At 39.2% G+C, this 9,814-nt stretch overlaps 1 protein-coding gene across 2 annotated transcripts in view; it reads right to left on the reverse strand.

Annotated features, from left to right (window-relative positions):
* The window catches only part of ARHGEF4 (Rho guanine nucleotide exchange factor 4), a 221,545-nt gene extending 212,523 nt beyond the window's left edge, over positions 1 to 9,022 (reverse strand). For both annotated transcript variants that reach the window (XM_054836092.1, XM_054836091.1), the window contains exon 1: positions 8,952 to 9,022. In XM_054836092.1, the coding sequence (XP_054692067.1) occupies positions 8,952 to 9,014 (63 nt within the window). In that variant the 5' untranslated portion in view covers positions 9,015 to 9,022. The remainder of the gene's footprint in view (positions 1 to 8,951) is intronic.
* Between the last annotated feature and the right edge of the window lie 792 nt (positions 9,023 to 9,814).

Below are 9,814 nucleotides of genomic sequence, written 5' to 3' on the forward strand. Positions count from 1 at the left end.
AAGGGAGAGTGAACCATCTGTTACTATATGCAACTCTTGAAGCTCTGTTTAAATAAATAGGATTTAATTTAAAGTAAAATCAGTTTATCCCTGAACAATAAAGCTTACTGAATCTTGTCCTAGAATAGCCTTCAACACTATCCACTTTTCACCGTGCTAATTTTTAACCTGTTCTAATTGTCAGCTCTTTTTTTTAATGTAACTCCCTATTTTCTACAAAAAGTTACCATTTTTGTAGTGGCAGTATTAAACCATTTCAAAAATTAGCTTACACAAATTTCATTCTGATATTCTGAAAATAAAAAAGAAGCAAACAAAAAACCCCACCACTAACTTATTCTAAACCATTTCACATCATCAAGGATTTGCACTTAAAAGCCAAAACCAGTTGTTAAAGCTTCTCAGCAATGTCCTAACATTTTTTATTACACAGGTCTAAAATAAATCTGAAAACTCAAATCTTCCATTAATTTTAGATGCTTTTTAACTTACAAATAGCAGGTGTCATTCAATTTTCAGTTCTTCTCTCCTGCTAACAAGTAGGCCTTCTCCTCTTCCACCTACTACTGGTCTGAAATGCTATACAAGGCACATAGGCACATACTTTCTCCTAAAGAGCTGTGTACCTCCTGGTGGGAACAAGCAAGCATTCCCTTAAGATGAAGAACTGATGCAGAGGTGAAGCAGTTTATCCAAGGCCCTGCTGGGAGTTTCAAGCAGAAATAGGAGTGAACACAGATCTTCGGTGTCCTCACACAGGGTTGTACACATTTCTCAATCTGGAAAGGATGAGAGCTACTATATTGGAAGTGCAAAGCTGGTTGGAGCGCATACAGTAAGACAGTGCTGTTGGGATGTATGTCGACTCACAGCGTAGGTCTCTGGACATCAGGGTTTGCACAAACATTGGCTCCATCCAGGCTGCTCTTCCCCTGGGGATCCATGTTAGTGGTCCCCAACACAAACAAACATCACTCCCACCCAGGATTTCTAAGCATAAGACAATGAAGTCAGAGGTGCCATTCTCTTAGGGCTGACAAATATTTGGAAGTAAACAGGATGAAAAAGAGCACGTGTCCATGAAAACAAAGATGTATGCAGAGCCCTAGTTTCAATAAGATTGAAATACCATGAGATCACACTGAGATCACTTTTTTTTTTAATCGTTGCTACCACATGTCTAACGAAGAGGTACTCAAGCTAAGACACTTTCTAAAGTGCACTCATGTGCTGCAAAGAAACAGTGGCAATTAAACACGCAGTTGTTGTCTCCTCAGGAGAGTGGCAAACCCAGGTTTCCTGGACAATGGCAAACATTCCACCATTTATGACCACTAAAGTTCCCAGGATATCTTGTGTGCAGATTTGCTCTGGGAGCCTTTGCATGTTTCCAGCAGCTTAAATGTACTAAATGTACTTTGTTGTTGTTGTTGTTTTGGGGTTTGGGTTTTTTTGGAGGCTTTCCCCTGCTTCCAACGCATTTTGCTCATGTCAGTCCCCCTGGACTCTGCTGGGCATCCTGGCTGGTTACTTATGTGGGATGTGAAATGAAAGTCTGCACTTTTCAGATGAACACTGCTATACTCATGTCATTTAGAATTTTTATTTGGACTAAGCAAAGAACAAAAGTAAATCCAGCAGCTATTATAATCAGCATCTTTTACAAGTTCATCCAAGCTCTTGCATCTAAGCTCACTTGCAAGGTGATTTACAATTCCAAGGGTGAAAGATTCATTGTTTGAGAATTTTCCATTGCAAACTGATATTTCAGTTTTCCTCTGTAGTTATAGCACATGAAAACTTTTTCTTTTTTTTCTTTTTATTCTTTTTTTTTTTTTTAAAATCAGACCCTTGTGCAGTCACTTGCCTCCAGAAGCTGGGATTTTTAAGGGAAAAAATTCCAGTTTGAAAACTGTAACTGCCAACATTATGAAAGTTATTTTCTCCTGAGCATTACATTAATATTTCTTCCACATTCTAGTTTATCACCCACACACTTCTCACCACACCTTAAGGGCCTGGTCTCTTTTTTAGCAGGGAGAGACTGGCTACCAAACTGTACTAGGGTTGTTCATTTTGTTAATAGGATTACAGCAAATAATACCAAAAAATTCTACTTATTCATATGGAAACAACATTAATCCATTCTGCCTGCCCCACCCCGTAACTTTCTGTCTGAGCACAAAAGCTATCTGTCTGCTTTGGCAGCAGAAAAACATTTAAAAAATGTTTCCGAATACTAGGAGGTTTCCCACACACACACTTCTCAGTTTAGCTCTGCCGGAACACACAGACAAAAAAGTATAACAAAGACTATGACATTGTCTCTCATGTAATTAACACGGGGCATTTATATTGCTTTCTAGGCAATAATATCAAATATAATTACCAGGAAAAGGTGAAGAAAATGCTGTTAATTTTGTGTCTTATACAATGCCACCATAGCATGTTACAAATCAGTATAAAAGATTTTAGAAACTAACTTTGCAACACAACTTACTAGCCCAGTTTTCCAGATGATGTCCAAGGGATAGATTCATATCCCCTGTATACTGTAAATGGATGTAACACTCTGACTTACTGGGTCTTGCTTACATTAACACAGACAATCAGCTGGAATGGCTAAAGAAAACAACAATGCTGACTTCAGTTTATGTTAACATATCTGGGCATTAAGAACAGTGGTTCAGGGTGGCAGACGATTCACATCGTCTTGTACTGCCCCTGTGGCAGAAGCAGTATCTGCTGGCAGACTGTGGATAGGAGAATTTGGAGTGGTAAACCTGGACAGACATTTCTTGAAAATCTGCCTGTGAACTTGTGTCTGTGCTCAGAGCTTGCACCTGAACTATGGTAAATAATTCTGTCTTGATTTCTCTATTACCTGGAAGTTCTCTAAACCCCAACACTACAGTCTCATCTATTGCATAAGGACACAAAAGGTGAGCCACCAAGGTTTATCCTGCCATTTTCTTTCGCTAGAATGAAAATGACAGTCCACTTATAATGACCATAATCAAAATTATACTATTTTTTCTAATCTCCAAATAAATCCACTGATTCCATCCACAAGAAAAGCTGAGAGTTAAAGAACAAAACTTGCTTTTGACTACAGAAAAATGCAATGTATCTATTAAAACTGAGAGCAAGGGGATAGTTTGCTCTCTTTTTTGTTTGTTTGTTTTTAATTATCCATATTATTCCACATCACTTTTACAGGAATTGGGGTAGTACGATTGAAGGTCGATGGCCTTACAAAGAATAGCTTTTTCACACTGAGACACACTCTTCCTCAGTGCAAATGCAAGTTTCCAAATAAATCAGAGTCAAGTGTGTGGAAAGAATACATTTATTGATATTTGGAAGTTCAAATTTTATTTCACTCCTTGTTCCTGAATGGCAAAGTGATCTAGCTAACTTTTAAAACTGCCCTGCCCAAGCATTTTTGTGGTTATTTATACATTGTGCTGTCTGGTAACATCTTATTCAAGGCTTGTTTTTATTAGGCAGCTGTAACACCACAAATTCTTCAGTATTTGCCAATTTTCATCCAGTTTTGTAAATAATTGCACTTGGAGCACCATACTTGAAGCATCAAGTGAGAGGTTTTATTTCTGTCCAACACCAGCTCTGCTTTTCTTCCAACAGAAGACACCAGGAGGAGAAAAAAAATACAGCACCTTCTTAGATGTCTGTAATAATGAGAAACTTTCTAGGAAAAGCATCAAATATTCCAGTGTGCACAAGCAGTAATTTGTTCTCAGTCATCTGTTTACCGGTTCCTAATCCACACCGTGTACTCTACTAATCATGCAGGATTTCAGTCTTTTTTTTTTTTTAATCTAATCATAAAGTCACAATTCAGCAAGAAAGTTCTGCCCTGATTCATGAGCTGCAGTGCTGCAGAAGTCTGCAGGTTCATTGCAGGAACTTGGCTTAAATTAATAACATACAGAAAATAATACATCTTTGATTGATAGTGTTGTTTGAGCACTGTGATAGCTGAGAAAGACAGTTTCACAGACAAGTAGCTACTGGACGCAGACATTCCCCCGCACAAATGAAGGTGTGGTAATTTTAAGAGAATGAGGTTGTAAAATGGGATGTGGCTGACTTTTCCAGCGATCATCCCCCAGGCTTTATAAAGAATGTTTCAGAATTGTTCTGCATATCACTCTTTCAGAGCCTGCATTCTCTGAACACTCTGGTTGCAGCTCAGAGCTGGATCCAGGAGATGGCTTGATGAATACTAAAGATACTGGAAAAAATTCAATTCTTGGCTTTTTGGTGTAGGGAAAAGAGGAAGTCAAACTCCCCAGCACATGCTGAATGATTTACACTGCCCATAAAGAACTGAATCTCTGCTCAGAATGCAAAATTAATCTGAACCAAGCTTGCTGTCAGGTTCAATACATTCCAATTTTCCCTCTGCTGTTTTCCATTCCATTGCTTTGTCTCTTTACAGCACTTAGTACTACCCAGCACTCTAAGTACTATTCCAATATAAAACAGGCTGCTTTAATATTTCTGGCTCAAATGAATCCAGAAAATTTGGGCATAAATTAAAGGAAAACTGAATCAGAAATAATTCCCTTGAACAAAATAAGCCCCATACAACAGCTTATGATGTTTTAGGATTTAAGAGTGTATCTAATCAGACTGTTCACCCTCGCAGCTTGACCCTAAATAAAATATTGGCAGTTTTGACCAAATATGTGAAAGGAGATTGAGTATTCTGGCTGATACATCTGAGACAGCTTAAAAAGTCAGCGTTCCAAGGAGAGGGAGGAGGGAATGTTTAGGGCTTCCTGAAAAACATCCCTCTTTAGTTGTCTCAAGTTGCACTTCTTAAAAATACTGGCTTTTACTCTGAGGACTGAAGGCTAACAGTAAACTTCAGTGGAGTTCCATTAACAGCCAAATAAAAAACACTTTACCGAGAAAACATGTATTTCTGAAAGCAGCTGAACCAACATAGTCCTGTTTCCTGCACATCTACAGTTCTCCAGTGTGGAAATGGAAACATTTTACAATGTTTCTGATAGTTAACAAGGGATAAATTTATGCAGGAGCCTTTCCCTCAGGAGAGGCATTAGCTAAGTCTCTGTTTCCACTCCCTGACTACCTACTTCTGTCTCCCTGATGTGAACTCTGTAACTTCTACCTCGCTCAAATTTTGCTGAGATTGGCCAGTGTGTTCAAAAGTTATTAGGGAGGAATTACAGACACAGAAAGATCATATAAGCATATCAAATAACTGGGAAAAAAAAGGTCGTAATTTCCAACAAACACTTATGTTAAGGTAGCTGGAAAATAACCATGAAGGGAGTCAGCCAGTTCCCATTGCGTATTTTCATTTTTTGATCCAATTGCCACCTACAAGGACAGGACAGGAAGGATGGTCCACTGGTTAAGCCCCTGTCTTACACTCTGTGTATCAAGGCTCAGCTCCCTCCTTTGTCAAAATCTTTCTGTAAGTTATGTTGGGAGCAAACTAAAAAAAAAGAAAAAAGAGATAGGAACTTCAAATTGGGTTTCCAGAGCCAACCTTCTGGTGCTTAAAACTTCTAACAGTTAAGTGTTCTCAGCAGAGTACATGGAGAGTGTTAAAAACAGAGTAACGGCATGTTTGGCAGGCAACCATTGTATCTAATCACTATAAAATAGTGACAACAAGGTGAATCTGAGACCCCTTTCCCCCTTCGCTAGACAGCTTTCCTAGGGGTTGCCATTTGGAATCCAAAGAGAGAGCCCTCTCCTGAAGGAATTACCTACGACTTCAGCTTTCAACCTATTGTCTGTAGATCCTGTGATGAAAAATAAGGCATGGAATACATAAGTGACATCTTCAAAAGGGGCCACACTTTCACTGGAGACCTTTTAGAAGACAGCAAACAAGAAAAGGCTAAAAATTGCCTCTCTGCATCCTTTTTTCCCCTCAAAAGGATGGCAAAAGAAGGCAGGTAGTGGGTCCACAGTTCCTTGTGATCACAGCCTAATGGCTAGAAAGTTCATTCACAGTAAAGGAAAACCAGGCTCCTCTTTCCCCTTGAAAGGGATTAATCCCATTAATTGTGGCCTGTGGAACTTTTAGAAAGATTCAAAGTCTTGTCTCTCATCCCCACATGTTGTGGTGACCCCTAAAAACTGAAGCCTACCTTGGGGACACACGAGTGAGAAGTTTCCTAGATGGTAGCCTGCAGAAGAGCAGGTGGGCTATGTGGCTCTCCCACACCACTTACAGAAAGGCCACATAACTCTGTTTCCCCTTTTGGGGCAGCATTGATAATAAGTTATAAGGAGCTCCTGATATTTTCCAAGTCATAAGCACCTGGAGCCCTATTTGCAGCCAAGAACTGGAATAATTTCGGTGTACAGGGGATGTACACAGGCTGTTACAAAGGGTGCCTCTGTACCACAGCAGCACCATTTCAATGCTGCTGGCCTTCCCTTCCCTCCCAGTAGGGCAAGCTTGCTAGGTTCTGCCAAGCCGCACAACCTGAGAAAAAGCAACACTGTGCTGCTTTTCTTCTTGTGAGGGGAGGGAGAAACAATTTCGCACTTTTTGAATGGATTAAGACTTGGAAAAGACTGAAGTCATGGAAGAGTGTCAAGAAATAAGAAAATGGGGTCTCAAATCCGAACAGTCTTTAAGAAAGCTCAGCAAGAAAGAAGCATTAATAAATTATTAGATGTTGCTAAAGAGGTTTAGTTATCCTCTCAGCTTAGCCAGGGCATTGTAAGGTTCTCAGAGAGCTTTCTGAAGAAATTTGTGATTTTAACAGAAGCTACATAACTTCTCTTCACTCTACTTTCATGCAGTATGAATTGTTCCTTCCCGACTCAAAGGACTTATATGCACTGTGCAAATATAGTGCTATATGCAAGCAGATACAATCACAGACAGAAACACCTCTCCTAGATTATGTATTTTAATAACTCTTTCTGTAATTTAAAAAATAATATCCCTGCATAAATGGAGCAACCATAGCATACTTCAGACATATGCATCTAAACAAAATATTGAATGATACTGTGTAATTCATGGTTTAGTCCACATGGAAAACTTTGTATAGGTATGGGCTTACTTGGAGAAGGACCTGAGCATTAGGCCTCCTCTGTTACACACAGTCAGTTGCTTCCCTGCACAGTAGTGACGTTCCATGTTTTGCCTTGCATCAACCCCAAATATTTCACTTGCCATTTGTCAGGTTTAAAAACAACCAATTATCCTAAAGGATAACGTGTGCACCAGACAATTGTGCCACTTAATGTTTCCTGCACACATCACAATTAATGCACAAAAAATGTATGCATTGGCAGTGAGTCCGAGGTATTGAAGTTGTTGCAAACACCCAGACTGACTACTACATGTACACTCATCAGCCCTGGCTCATTCTGTCACATAGGTACGGCCCTTAAAACCTACAAATTCAGTGGTTGCAAACAGGCCGACCTACAACAAAAACAACCAAACCAGTTAGAAACTGGACAAGGTGCAACATTCCCCCCCTGGATCAGCACTCTGCAAAACCATCAGGAAGTATGTGTTGCCCCAGCACTCTGCCTCACATGGTAGCTCTGACTTGTTTTTCTGACATCTGCCCCAGGGCTGTTTACTATCCCCACATAGCTGTACCCCTTTCAGTCTACCCCTTTCAGTCAACTTCGCAAAAGATCCCTGCTGTAAGCAAGCACGAAGATTACAAGGAAAAGTCATGTGAAAGAAAGTGGCTGTATCTGCTCCCTAATGCAAGGAATTAGCACCACATGATAAATGCTACCCACAGACAAGAGCAAAGGCACTACAAAGATGAAATATATATGGAAACAAAGCTATCTAGCAATCTAACAGATAAAACTGCTAGCACTGTTCAGTTTACATTTTTATGTTAGTTTTGCATAGGTATGCTGAGGAAAAAAACCAACGTAGCTACTGCCACAAAACTGCCACACGTGCCTGCAGGAGTGCGCTTGTTGCTGCTGAGGCACCACCTGGCCGTACACCTGTGGTCTCCACCCCATCATCATCATGTATTTCCTATCTGTCAGATACTTCAGAAGAAAAAACAGCCAGCAAATGTTGCTTTCAGATTTGTTTTTACCTATCTGGTGATCTGCCCATCAACTAAATACCTACAAGAGTAAGGCTTGAATCCAGTAATACATAGGAAGACATATTACACATTCTAAATTTATTACTATAGCATTGTTATGTATAAAACCACCAGTGTTTTAAGCCTAAGTGTCTCGGTGCTTCTCTGCTTAAATTTAAAACCTTAAAGCTATCACTTTTGTAGGACTGAATATTTCCTTACTTTGATGTGAATATTAAAGCAGCTTTCTGCAAGGTGAAATGGAATGAACTGCAGCATTTATACCTGGTCCAATGCTTTGTTTCTTCCCTACCCAGTAACACATTAGGCAAAAGTATTTTAATTAGATGTGCCCACATCATGTTTAAAGTCCCACCACAGCCTCAAAACTGACTCTCCATTATATTTGACAAAATGTTCCAAACCGCCAATTATTTACTTTTATAATGTTCGTATTTTCAGGACTAAAATATATTCTGTTCCTCCACCAACACAAGAGATGAATGTAAACCAATAAAGAGCACTACAAGAAATTTCACCTAGAAATTAACCTAAAATAATCTCAAATCCCTTGCAACTAAGTAACAGTAAATAGAGATAAACTGGCCAGCAATTAGTAGAGTATTTCTTTATATAGTACTCCATTAGTAGCCCCTACAAGTTTTCCCTTGCTGGATCACCTGTTTCTAGGTGTCAATATTTACAATGATCCTTTTAGTAATAAACCATGCAGATAACTGTATGGTACATATTAACGAAATATCAAATGCTTCAGCAGAGACTTCGATCAACTTTTGTTTTAAGCACATAGGAAGTTAACTATAAATCTCACAAATTTGTACTAAAATTTCTTACCTTGCAGAGTTTCAGCAACAGCCAGCATGTCAGGTACGCTGTCAGAGTGAATTTTGCTTTCATATATCTTTCAGGCAAACAGGTAAGGTACATTTGTACCAAATCCAGCTCTTCATGGACAATACTACTGCCAGCATTATTAATATCATCTCCCCCACCCTCTTGTCTTCCTTTTTCCTTTTCTGCTGATGCACCCAAACATCTATTGAACTCCATCTTAAAAACGTTTTCCCCCTCCCTTCTCTACAAAGCCCTGATCTTTCCAGAGATAACTCAGGAAAGTTTTTATTTCCTATCAGTAATGATATTCCCCAATCCTCCAGAAGTATGTAGCCTTGTCTTTAAGCCAACCCAAAAAGTTAAGACTATGGTATAACAAACTTTCTTTAAACTACATTGGCTCTTTGCCTTTCTCTTATTGAACAACCTCTTGCAAATGTGCGTACAGCTACAAGATAAATATAGCACCAGCTAGCCTTGTCATACAGCACAAGAATACTCCTGCCGTTGCCAAGAGAGAAGAGAAAGATTCCATTTATTTAAAGAGCAAGTCCCCAGCATCAGTACTCCCTTGTTCATTCGAAGGGGGAAAAAAAGATGAAAAATCTGTTATCTTTGAAAACTTTTTTTTTATATTACCAACCGTGCTTCCTCAGAACAAATCCCAATTCTGTAAAAAAAAATTATGTTCTTACGGAGGAGGGTTTTTCTAATTCCAGAGACTTCTACCCACAGTAATTCATTGTCTGTGATATCGCAGATGCCAAGCTTGTGAAGGCTACAAATTTCAAAAGAATAAATGAGGTCTTGCAGATGGACTAGAGCCAAGACATTTTGAAATAACGAAGAGCCCTTTCATAGGC

The sequence above is a fragment of the Grus americana genome, chromosome 9, assembly GCF_028858705.1.
Source record: "Grus americana isolate bGruAme1 chromosome 9, bGruAme1.mat, whole genome shotgun sequence".
NCBI classification, from domain to species: Eukaryota; Metazoa; Chordata; class Aves; order Gruiformes; family Gruidae; genus Grus; species Grus americana.